The sequence below is a fragment of the Contarinia nasturtii genome, unplaced genomic scaffold (genome assembly GCF_009176525.2).
Source record: "Contarinia nasturtii isolate CC-2019 unplaced genomic scaffold, AAFC_CNas_1.1 Cnas_scaffold_129, whole genome shotgun sequence".
In the NCBI taxonomy this organism is placed as follows: domain Eukaryota; kingdom Metazoa; phylum Arthropoda; class Insecta; order Diptera; family Cecidomyiidae; genus Contarinia; species Contarinia nasturtii.
In genome coordinates this window covers 8669167-8681099 of record NW_022197486.1, presented here as the reverse complement: position 1 = coordinate 8681099, position 11933 = coordinate 8669167, and the positions used below count along the sequence as shown (strand labels likewise).

The window sequence follows — 11933 nt, the reverse complement described above, 5'->3', positions numbered from 1 at the left end:
GAGAGAGAGAAAGAGAGAGAAAACATCGTTGTAACGGTTTCGACTGGTTCACCATGTCCATATGGCTTGAAAACAGTGGCAATTAACTAATGTGATTGTTAATTTGATGCTGTTTTTATCTCGACCATCGTTCATTTCTTTTCATTCTACATTTCGCACTTCGTCATTTGAGTTTTCTTTAATTCTGTGCGGTCTCTGTGCCTCTCTTTCTTATCTTCTGAATATTCTTATTCACCTACTCCGTAACTCATAATTTTTGTATTTCATTTGCATATAAATTGATGGTTTGAACTTCTTTTCATTTTGTGTGCCTTTTTTTCTTTCGTTTACTTAAAATCCGTTTTTTTTGGTTGCCTGGTGTTGTTGTCGTTTCATCGACACTATTATTGTTCAAATCGTTTGCGCATCCCTCTTTAATGCGTTCAAACGTGCGGATTACATTCGCGCAAATTAATGCGAAAAAACCAGAAACCAGGCGCCCAACGAAGAACGGCGATAAAAAGTGAATTGGCTGGCATCTTAAGAAAACGAGTTCAAAGGCAGATATAAAAATCAACCAAATGTCATCGCATCAAATGACCAAAAAAAGAAAATTCAATGATACGATGACAAAGGTCACCATTCCATTTGAGCTACGCTGAGAAAAGAAAGAAAAAATTGCAGAATAAAAAACAGAAAAATGTCGCTACATAAAATTGAGCTTTGCGGAATTATTATCTTATTGAGAAAAATAAAACGAATTAAATAAACTGAATAAACTATATGTGTTGTAACATTTTATATCTATGCTTTTAAATAGACTATTTTATATTTATCACAAATAAAAAAAAGACTGATCCATATTTAGGGTGTTATCGAACGATTTCGTGTACATCTTCATTTAACGACACAAATTCATTTGTAAACGTAAACAAAAACAAAAATACCAGATTGTAGATGATGTCCATGCTTGTTAATTAATTGAAAACATAAATTGCAATGCAATAAATTTCAAATCAAATGTATTTAATTGAAATCCATTTCTGTTGTTTTGATTTACCTATTAGTAACGAACAAAGTAGTCGTCTGTTAAACTCAAATATTAATTTCCGTGTGAATAAGAGAGACACACGTATTGATTTTACAAGCTGCTGCAAAGGTAAGAAATATTGACTAAAAAATTGAATAACAATAATAAGCTGTTCCAGTGAAAAATGTATTAAAATTTTTTATTTCGTGTGTTTCTCATAGAATATCATACATAATGTATTTTCAAATTGAAAATTATATCGTGTTAATTTATTCATCTTCAATGTTGCTGAGAATGCTGCTTTCAATGTTGGTAGAAACGGTCATCTTAAAACCATAAGTGGTGAACTCATCGCGAATTTCATTGGCTTTATCGGGATGACAGACAATCGTTGTACGGGAATTTGGTGTGAACAATTGACTAATGTATTTTTTGCCAACCGACACCATATCGTCAATGGTAACGTTGTTCACTTGTCGAACATTGGCTTGATTCAAATCAGTTATACGTTTGGTTCCACGGAAACAGGTCGAAATGAAATTCTGTAAAACTACCGCATCGATCGATTTTTCACGTTCAACAAATTCGAAAATAAGAGAACTTCGAGCCGATTCGAGCAAGGCAGCATCCCATGTGGCATCAGGCGATAATTGCGCTTCCTAATTATGACATACATTAGATTTATCCGCATAAATTTTCAAAAATATAATCAAAATTCAAACATACCGTAATTATTTTGAATTGCTTAAATGCAGCGGTAACATTGGTTGCTCGATACAGTGTAAAGTACAGCAATTGCTCATTCAAACGTATAAACATATTGTAGCCATAAGTTAGACCTGTGGTCAATCAGTCCAACATTTAAATTAGTAAACAAAACTTAGAAATATGATAAAGGGTGATTTTACCTTGGCCTCGTAGTTGACGCCAGAATGGACCTTCAAGTTGAGTAAGATACTGCATGAAGAGCATCAATGGTATGTAGTCGGGATCGTTGATTGTAATTGGGCATGGTACAGCATGATTGAAAAACGCACCTTCAACACATCCCAAACCAAGTGTTTGACCTTCGGTAATGACCTTCTTACGGATCTGGTAATCAACCTGAGGACGTTCGTACTTTCCTTTGCTATACGAACGAGAAATTGAATTTTTATTTATAGGTAATTAATATTAAGCTTCGGTAGATGTTCAAGGATGTCATTTTACCTGAATGTGACTTCATCGGTTTGCACAAGCTTTTTCCAATTTTCAAAGAATTCATTTGAATTTGCCGTGATTATTTTGGACCAATCGGCGGCAATGTACAAACTAAGACAGCTAGGTGTCAAAATCTCTTTGCGAATTTTGTTCAAGTTGTCAATAATTTTTGTGGCTTCATCTGGCTTGTCCAGCTTCTCCAGAAGTGAAGTCAAGAAACGTTGTTGATATATCATGGAACATTTTCGAACGTTCGAATTGCCTTGGTAGTAAACGGCTTTGAGAAGATCTTTCGAAACTGAGTTTCCATTTCGTTTGGCTTGTGATACGGCATTCGAAATTTTCGCCGCAATAACTCGAATACGTTCTACAGTGAACTCAGTACGATTCAACAGATCAATAACCCATTGAATGCCACGAATATATTTTTTATGATCGGCTTTGAGCATTAGAACGACCGTTTGAGAGTATGAGCCGCAGCTAAATTGATTAGTTGCTTCTAAGCCAATGGTCGTTTGCAGTGATACTGTGTCCGATTCAAGCGCCGACACGACTTCTTCGTAAGGTATTAAAGTACCGTCCTCACGACGAATTGGCGATTCGACAATCAAATCAAGGAACAATAGTAAATATGACCGTAATTCGGGTGCAATTTTGCTGGTATTGAAATAAGCCATGATATAGCCAAAGTTTGAATCAATGCCACAACAAGTAACATTGATTGGCGATGGAAATTCACTCAAATTTAAACCGGCCAATTTTGATGCATCGCCAAACACATCACCGTCACGCTCTTGAACAGTTGATGGCAACGAATTTATATTTTCCACATTTGGTATGGGCACTTTGGTCAACATTTCGGGTGGGGGTGCAATTTCGTTATGGGCTATTGCTTGGGTCAATTCTTCACCTTTCTTTGCCAATCCATCTTCGCCCAACGATTTACGCTGCTGTTCTACTCTTGCCGCTTCCTCTTTTGTCATTCGTTTTTGTTCTTCAATACTGGGTACAGCCCGGATGACGATACGCTTCGACTAATGAAAAATTACTATCAATTTTATGTTCAAAAATTTAAAAATTATTAAACTTACGTTGATTAAATATTCATTCAACAGTTCCACCCAGAAATCTTCAGTTTTCTCCAACAACAATCGCATTTGACGATCAATGTTTAGTCTTGTTTCAAACTATTTAAAAGAGACGAAATTGTTTTAAAAAAAAGATCAAATGAGGGCTCTGTAGAGCCAAAATAAGTTTTAAAAAAAGTTTTCGCAAAAGAGGCAAAAGATTTTTTTATGAAAAAGTGACAAAAAAACTTATAGCTAACTCAGAATCAAAACAGTAACGACAGCATAAACAATGTGTCACATTTTTTTTTCTTAATTCTGTGCGAATACATATTTGTATACGTTCGGTATGTTAACAAATAACGGTAAATTGTCCTTTGCTTTACACTGCACACAGTATATACATAAATGTTCCATATGCACTTTCAGTGCTAAAGTGAGGTAAATAAAATCATGAAGTTAAAAAACCAAAGCGATATATACCGTTTTTGGCAGAAAATTTTTGCTCTAAGTATTCTATGTTGATTTAGTTCTAAATTCTATATGTTCCTTTTTGGCGCTCAATAATTTCTTTTGTTGTTTTTTCGAAAATAATTTTTAACTTGTTTTGGATCTGAGACTTTCAAACGTACAATATCAATACTTACATCTTCATTGCGTTCGCCATAAAGTGAATCGGCAATAGAGGCAAAAGCGAGCGCCTCATGTGGATTACTTTCCAAATTGCTGAAATACTCGAGAATCGAACGCTCCAGAATGTTTTGCATACGATTCATATCAATTTTTTCAATTCCTTTTGAAATGTTGCCAAGAATGGTTTGCATTTTCTCATAAACATTGTCGATTTTATCAACTGGCACATTTTCAAACGAAAAATAAATGGCTGACTCATAGTTTTCAATGATGTTATACGAAACGGTGCTAGCATATGGATCGTTGATTTCAACCATTTCACGTTGCAGTGGTGAAACTGACGTTTCGGACAAGTATCGAAGAAGAACTGAAGTTGCCGTTAGTTTAAGATTTTCTTTGGTGCATTTTGGTCCACGCCATCCAACATGAACGATGCCACAATCTTCACAATCGGATGGATAAACGATACGTTTGTCAGTTGTGTCAGCAAGTGGTTCGATCGGTGTTAACCATGGCCGTACGAATTCCGGCTTTTTATCCTTGCTCAAAATTCGATTTTCAACCGATTCCAATGCAATGGCAACATCTTCAACTTTCACCTGGCCAGTGATGATCAGTGTTAAATTCTCCGGCCGATAGAATTGGGCATGATAATTTCGTACTTTTTCGTTTGACGTGCTTGTTCGTAAATTTTCCATGATGCCTCCAGTTTCGGCACTGTATCCACAATTTGGATAAAGATTTCTTAAAAGTGCCAAAATTGCACGCGACTCGCCCGAATTTTCTCTACCTTGCATTTCACAGTAAACAACACCGCTATCTTCACCATTTGGTGCAATATGGTGGACTTCTGTGATGTAACCAGCATCGGATAAAGTTGGAAACAGAATATGATCGAGATAAATCGGTAATAATTCAAGGAAGCCGGCTTTGCCAACAGTTTTAATGGTGTAGCAAGTATGATCGGTGTCGGTCCATGCATTTGTTCCACTAGCCAAACATCTATTTGCAAGCAAATCGAGTACTCCCTTATATGGATACAGCTCGGAACCAAGAAATATTAAATGCTCGAGTGTATGCGGCAAACCGTCATCGTCGTGAGCTTCAGTTGCTATTCATTCCAAATGCAAATACAATATGGTGTCAATCAATTGAAAAGTATTTTGAAATGTTATGGTGTTTATTGACTTTACCTAATGTGAAAAATCCATTGACTAGAGGCCCTTCTACTTCACCAATTACAACTGTTAATCCGGTCAATTCGGACTTGTATTTATGCACAGGAATTCTACCGTTAGCAAAAACCGTGGCTATATGTTTTAACGACGACATTTCGATCTTTTTCTCTTCCCACCAATCAAATAATTTGACTTAATGCAAATGACTCGGTAAAAACTCGCTTTAACTTTAAAACAAAAGTAGTTAATCCTTTTTTGTATGTGCTGTTTATGACAATTTCAACACGAATGAATTGTTGTTGACATTAGACTTTAGCAATATGGCCGATACCGAATTCGTTGATTCATTCGAAGCAATACACACTCAGACAGTCGGCTGTCACTTTAATCAAGTGTGTACACATACATTTTACTGTCACTCAAACCAATCATAACCTCAAATTGAGTAAAATTCGTTTTCTTTTATTTGAATTAAATTTATTTATTTCATCGAATCATTGTTCCAAAATAAAATCTAAATGCAAAATAAATGTATAAAAAAAACATGCCTATGTTGGTATGGGTAAATTTCTAATGACTGCTTTAAGAATGTCCTCCGTTTTGAAACACCAATTGCTGATATTTTTGCTTACTTTACACCATTCTTCGCCGTGCTTTGGTTCAGCTGCGTTACATCGTTCAATAATCTCTTTCTGTTGCGCTTCTGTTCCATAGTTTAATTCAAATTTGTAGAAATATGCCCAAGCATCACCCAAATCCGGATCAATTTTAACCGTTCGATTGAACCAATCTCGTGCCTTCTGTGTTTTTTGCTCGGACCAAAATAGTTTCGAAACCGCAAGTAAAACATGCGGATTATGTTCGCACTTTTTTAATGCATCAAACGATTTTGTTTTGCGTTGTGGTCTTGATTCCATAAAGATTGCTTCGGACCACAGTTCACCGGACTGTGGACATTCTTGAAGCGCTCTTGCCATTATGGTTTGTGCCATTTCACTGAGTCCAGCACGTAATTCAATGCGTACGCCTTCCAGCCAGAGCAATGGTGTTTTTGGATTTTTCAAACGCGCCCGTTCCAATACGGACCGAGCTTTTGTCAAAGCACCACGTTTTTCCTCTAAATTCGACATCAATAGCCACAATGGAATTGAATTTGGATTCTTTTTCACGCCAGTCGAGTATGTATTGGCAGCTGCTTCAAGTTGATTTTGTTGTTCTTCAATTTGCCCCTTCATCATCCACAGTTTGGCATAGTCCGGAAATACATCAACAGCCTCGTCCAGTAATTTTAATGCTTTTGGCAAATCGTCCAATGCCCATTCGAGCTTGGATGATTTCATCATGACGCGCGGTGTTGGAGCCGATGCTCTTGCTTTTGCAAGCAAACGACGAGCTCGTTCATATTCAGTATTTTCCGATTCCAATTTAACGGCAGCCAACCAAATATCTTCCGAATTTGGATTTGCCTGGAATGCATACGATAAAATACCACGAGCAGCCGGCACATCGCCAGCCAACCATTTCGATTTGGCACCCATCAGCCACAGCACTTCCGACTTTGGGCAATGTGCAACAGCACGTTGTAAAAGTGTTTCCAAACTTTCACGTGTTCCATGATTTTTTTCAAAATAGGCAGCTCGCAACCAAATACTTTTCTTCGATGGAAACACTTGCAAGGCATGAGCGTATACAGCACGTGCACAATCATACGCACCTTTTGATGCACACTGAAATAGAATTGAATATAAAGTCAGATAAAATGACAAACAAAAGAGGAAGAAAAAAAACTTACGAATTCGGCATCGTCGATCCAGGTTTGCTTGCGATCCTCTTCTTCGACGCCACTTTCGATGATTGATTTGATGATAGCCTGACAACAATGGACAGCACCTGATTTTTCCGCTTCAATGGCTTCTTGGAACCAATTCTCTCGATTGATTTCAACTCCATTGGCTGACAACGATGATAATGCACGATCCACAATCTTTTCCACCATGTGAATGTTTCCTTTAGAATGAAAATTAATTTCAATATTATTACAATTAAAGGCGAATCGAAAACAAACAAAAAACCATCTACTTACCATTGGCTTCTTCCAATTTGGCGGCAGTCATCCAAATTTGTTTGTCGGTTGGTATATTTTCACGTGCTTTGTTCAGTACTTTACGAGCATTTTCATAGGTCTCTAAACGTGCCAATGCCAACCATAATTCGACGCTTGTATTACAACATTCGACCGCACGTGATAAAAGGATACGTGCATCATCTGGATTTTCAAGTTCAACGGCCGCCTTCCATAAACGTACTGAATTCGGTATATGCTCAAGAGCTTTACGAAACACACGACGTTTGGCCTTCATTTCGGTTTCTAAGTCGGCTGCTTTGATCCAAATTCGAACGGATGTTGGTATATGTCGTGCAGCTTGTGCAATGGCTGCTTTTGCCGTATCAAGTGGTTGCAATCGTGCCGCTTCCAACCATAAATCTTCACTTTTTGGATTTATTTCACAGCCTTGCATTATTAAATTTCGTGCCATTTGCACTTTTCCCGTTACTTCTTCCAGACGAGCTGAAGCAATCCAGGCAGGTGGATGATTTGGATTCGTTTCACGAACACTTTTCAAAAGCAGTCGAGCCTTTTTGATATCATTAATATCACCACCATAGGTGGGTATCATCGATTGTAAATCAGTTAAATAACCTTTTGGATCGACGACTGTCTGTCCGGTCACCGAATCAGATACTTGCGATAATTTTACATTCATCAACGTATTTCGTGCTTGACCAATTTTTCTTAAATCCAAATCGCCAGTTGGTGTAAGCATTCCGGGCGTTGCCACTCCGGGTGTCATCAATCCCGATCGTGTATCAATATTTGTACTAGTTTCACCACCTAAATTTCGTGACAACACACTGTCGGGCAATGGTGTAAATTTTTCTGCACGTGGATTACGTTGTTTACGATTGCGACTGTCGCCAACTTCAGGTATTGTTGACCATTCTTCCAATGTCACTTCGCCCAAGTTACGCTTTAAATCGGAGAATTGTTGTTGGATCTTTGGCCGTTCCTGACGATATCGTTCCAAATCCTCTTTCAACCGTTTTTCACGATACTCTTTTCGCTTTTCATCCATTCGTTTGTCAATCGCCTCGTAAATGGCATCCGCTTCGGCATCATCTTTATCGTATGGATCTTTGGAAAACAATGAACCACTATAACCACTGAATTCATCATAATTTGAATCATTCAAATCTTCATCGTCTTCTTCTTCCTCTTCTTTCTTTTTACGTTTGGCCGCGGGCGGTGCATGACGATCATCACTAAAATAAATCAAATGTGTCGATGCGATTAACAAAAGCAATTACAATTGAAAATCATTTTTTGTTTGTACTTACGATACATCATTTGCATCACGGGCTGGACCAATATCAGAACGAGTTGTGAAACCAGTGGCACTAATCAAAACAAAAACAAATCAAATAAAATCCATTTGAAATAAAAAAAAATGAATGTAAAATAAAATCAACATTCTTACCCTCTACCAACACCGGCTACATATCCCAACGGTGCTGGCACACCGAGAAAATGTTTTTTATTTCTATTCGCCAAAGCAGCAGCGGATATATTTGCCATTATTATTTATTTCTAAAAAATTGACTTTTTTTTAAAAGAAGATATAATAATACACACGAGAATTCATTCATGTAAGTTTGACAAAAGTTTAATACAGAACGTTTACGATGCGTTTGTCACTGTAAGTAAGAGAAGTGTCACATACTCTGTCTGTTCGATTGTAGTAGTGCAAAAGACATGTACAAGCGCCATCTACAATCTCAATAAGAAAAAACTCCATTTATCCACAAAAACACATTTCAAATATATTAATAATTCAATTGAAAAGAGTAAATAACAACTAGAAATCAATTCAATAGAGAGTTCATTTTTTATTAAAAATTAATTTAATTTGAACATTTTGAAACTCAATGATTTTATAATAAACTGCTGTTATGAATGGACATGATTTTCCCCTCTCTTTATTATTTTATCGAAAATTAGATGTATTTAAAGTAAACAGGAATCATATGTGGAAAAATTGTGTATTTATTCAAGTTGTGTGATTTTTTAAAAGCTGATAAATTCTAGAGTAAACAATTTCATGCGTATGAATACCCCACAAAAAGTCTAAGTGATTGAATCCTTTAATTTCTTGTACATCAACTACATTTGGCAGATTCAACTGTAATTTTTTAATGTCCAGTGAGTGGGTGTGTGGATCTGCTGTCGAGTAATGAATTGATATTGGGGCGGTAACTTTGTCGATTGGAAACTCTTTTGGTGTTTTGCTACCGATAGAATGCATCATTGGCCCAAAATAATTCAACTCCATTTCTTGTCCGAAGTGAATCAATTGATTTGCCGAACAGCTCGATGGATAATGGCATAAATATACAGGTAACATTGTCTAAAATAAATTAAGTTTGGCATTGGAATGTTTGATTGATTCGCAAAATTTTAAATACAAAAACACTTACATCGTTTCTTTGATCAATACTGGTACCATGAAACATATTGATAAATTGATTACAAAACAAACCATTGTTCATTTGACACATTGCCTTCGCTAATATTCGTTGTTGTACAGTGTTCGGCCAGAATTCCCAATCTGTGTAGGGCACTATCGTTTGAAAAAATTTCAAAATCATATTTAGCGGAAAGCCCGTATTTGACACGTATGAGAATGGTGCCATCAATCCAACGTGCTTGATCTTTGAATTGTATTCAGGACGCATCGAAAGAAGAACCAAGAACATTGTTGCACCTTAAGAAAAAAACAAAAGAATTGAGTGCTTGATGTCCGCAGGAATATTTAGTAAAATAAAAATGTGTACCCTGTGAGTGTCCAATGCACGGTATTTGGCTTCTTTTTGATTTTTCTATCACTGAGTCAATAACGGCTGGCAAATCAAACACTCCCATCTCGGTCCATGAAAAATTCCAAAATTTTCCAGGATTTTGGTTTGGATCCAGTGTTTGATGGGTACGTGAGTACCGATTTCCACGCGAATTTGGCATGTAAACAATATACTTTTTCGATGCAAAGAAATATGCTGAAAAAGTCGCTCAGGTAGATACACATCTATTTACGATTTTATCTCATTTGAATACTTACCCAACGATTGTACGCCTGGATTCATACAAAATACGTCCGATGTACTTATCATTCCATGCTGTAATATTATTGGTTCCAATTCGTCCATTGGAAATTTACTCGAATAACAGCGGAATATTGTTAAGATGTAGCCATCCTCTGTTGTTACATTATACGAATCAACTTCGTATCCATAATATTTAATCAGTTGGTCCTTATTGTATATAATAACAGTTGTCACTATAGTTCCTATTTTAAGAACTTAAGATTCGAAAACTTACTGTAGTCATATCACATAATTGCTCAACAGATGGATTCAATTTCAAGCCATTATTATTGGTTGGAAACAATGTTGCTAAACCAACTTGTTTTGATAACAAACTGTTTGTAGATAAATCTGCACTTGCAATATCAAAGTGATTTAAAATGAAGTATTTTACAAAAAAAGCAACAAAAATGTATATAGACATCGTTTGTATTTTGAGAACCACTTATCTTTACCGAGATATTCAATCTTACTAAACTAATCCCAATATTATATTGATGTATTTATACTCATCGATACATACAAGTTGTGTAGTACAAAAATATGAATTTAATAATAATCAATGTATAATATAAACAAAATAGAACGACGCACAAAAAGGCAATTTATCATCATCTCATTAATTTTAAAAATATCACCACATTATATGAAGGACGAATTGGCTGTGTTTTGGTTCGTTAAAAATTAACCACAATCACAATGTACCAAAACTTAATTTGAATTTAACCTGCACTTTGACTTCAAATACCTATCATACTTCTGTAAACACATGAATCACTTAAACAAGTTTTGAAGCCACGAAATAAATTTAAAAATATGCAAAATGATTCTGACATTCAAACAAACAAATTGAAGACACATTTATTTCTTTTTCAATTTTGCTTTTTTTACTTCCCAAGAAACACATTTTTACGTCAAATCATCAATATTAGGTACAGGTCGAATTTGGACCTGGATTTGTGTGTAGTTTCAGTCATATACAACGTCAGCAATGAAATGAAAGAAAGAGAGAATAAAGTTTGAATTGACATGAAAAACATTGAGTTGATTCATAATCATCATTGTGCTATATGCAATAAACAGGCTGTGAATTTCTCAAAAAGTCGACCTCTTTTTGGGGGGTCCTCAAATTTTGCCCGGGGTAGCGATTTTCTAAATCCAACATTTTATGTAACTTATTATGGTCTTAAAAAAGTGTACATTAAGTGTAGGTAACAATTTTGCATTCATATACAATATAGCTAAGAAATTAAGTGATTTGGCCTATACTGACATTTTAAAATTAAGTGTAGGATGATTTCATAGGACGAGCCTAAAAGTGTCTTTTATATGTATTTATATGCAAACGTCATTCTCCGAACTTTAGAAGAATCCCCCTACACTAATGTAAGAGGAACTAGAAGAAATGGTTTGTTATTGTATATTAAATAAGACATGAACCACCACACATTTTCATTAGTTCGATGTTTATAGGATAGATACAGCGCCATTCAATGTCTGACAACTATACTTGTCCTATGGATGATTTTATGAAAGTGTACAGACTTATAGTTAAGTGTAGGTTAAGTTTACATCAATATTTTGTCGCGGAAACTTCGCGTAAAAGTAGCGTAACCGTCGCGTAAACCGGATCGTTTTCCTCCAAAAATC

General features: G+C 35.9%; 3 protein-coding genes across 3 annotated transcripts; all 3 read right to left on the bottom strand.

Annotated features, from left to right (window-relative positions):
- Positions 1-1181: 1181 nt before the first annotated feature.
- Positions 1182-5406, bottom strand: LOC116345563 (uncharacterized protein C05D11.1-like). The gene is made up of 7 exons (XM_031775003.1): positions 5103-5406; positions 3924-5020; positions 3301-3396; positions 2219-3243; positions 1918-2138; positions 1736-1848; positions 1182-1668 (listed from the first exon to the last, which is right to left on the bottom strand). Exons 1-7 carry the CDS (start codon positions 5239-5241, stop codon positions 1279-1281), a joined length of 3081 nt encoding a protein of 1026 aa, XP_031630863.1. The 5' UTR covers positions 5242-5406; the 3' UTR covers positions 1182-1278.
- A 186-nt stretch (positions 5407-5592) lies between these two features.
- On the bottom strand, positions 5593-8822 carry LOC116341605 (pre-mRNA-processing factor 6). The gene is made up of 5 exons (XM_031768775.1): positions 8624-8822; positions 8484-8543; positions 7171-8408; positions 6880-7094; positions 5593-6814 (listed from the first exon to the last, which is right to left on the bottom strand). Exons 1-5 carry the CDS (start codon positions 8719-8721, stop codon positions 5636-5638), a joined length of 2790 nt encoding a protein of 929 aa, XP_031624635.1. The 5' UTR covers positions 8722-8822; the 3' UTR covers positions 5593-5635.
- A 281-nt stretch (positions 8823-9103) lies between these two features.
- On the bottom strand, positions 9104-10728 carry LOC116346975 (lipase 1-like). The gene is made up of 5 exons (XM_031777318.1): positions 10519-10728; positions 10259-10451; positions 9978-10196; positions 9621-9907; positions 9104-9550 (listed from the first exon to the last, which is right to left on the bottom strand). Exons 1-5 carry the CDS (start codon positions 10705-10707, stop codon positions 9194-9196), a joined length of 1245 nt encoding a protein of 414 aa, XP_031633178.1. The 5' UTR covers positions 10708-10728; the 3' UTR covers positions 9104-9193.
- Between the last annotated feature and the right edge of the window lie 1205 nt (positions 10729-11933).

Coding starts and splice junctions, on each gene's coding strand:
- LOC116345563 (XM_031775003.1), bottom strand. CDS start 5,241: ATGTCGTCGTTAAAACATATAGCCACGGTTTTTGCTAACGGTAGAATT. Junction 3,244..3,300: donor TGAATGAATATTTAATCAAC/GTAAGTTTAATA, acceptor ATTTTTCATTAG/TCGAAGCGTATCGTCATCCG. Junction 2,139..2,218: donor ACCGATGAAGTCACATTCAG/GTAAAATGACAT, acceptor TCGTTCGTATAG/CAAAGGAAAGTACGAACGTC.
- LOC116346975 (XM_031777318.1), bottom strand. CDS start 10,707: ATGTCTATATACATTTTTGTTGCTTTTTTTGTAAAATACTTCATTTTA. Junction 10,197..10,258: donor TCCAGGCGTACAATCGTTGG/GTAAGTATTCAA, acceptor CGACTTTTTCAG/CATATTTCTTTGCATCGAAA. Junction 9,551..9,620: donor GTATTGATCAAAGAAACGAT/GTAAGTGTTTTT, acceptor AATTTATTTTAG/ACAATGTTACCTGTATATTT.
- LOC116341605 (XM_031768775.1), bottom strand. CDS start 8,721: ATGGCAAATATATCCGCTGCTGCTTTGGCGAATAGAAATAAAAAACAT. Junction 8,544..8,623: donor GTAGCCGGTGTTGGTAGAGG/GTAAGAATGTTG, acceptor TGTTTTGATTAG/TGCCACTGGTTTCACAACTC. Junction 6,815..6,879: donor GGATCGACGATGCCGAATTC/GTAAGTTTTTTT, acceptor ATTCTATTTCAG/TGTGCATCAAAAGGTGCGTA.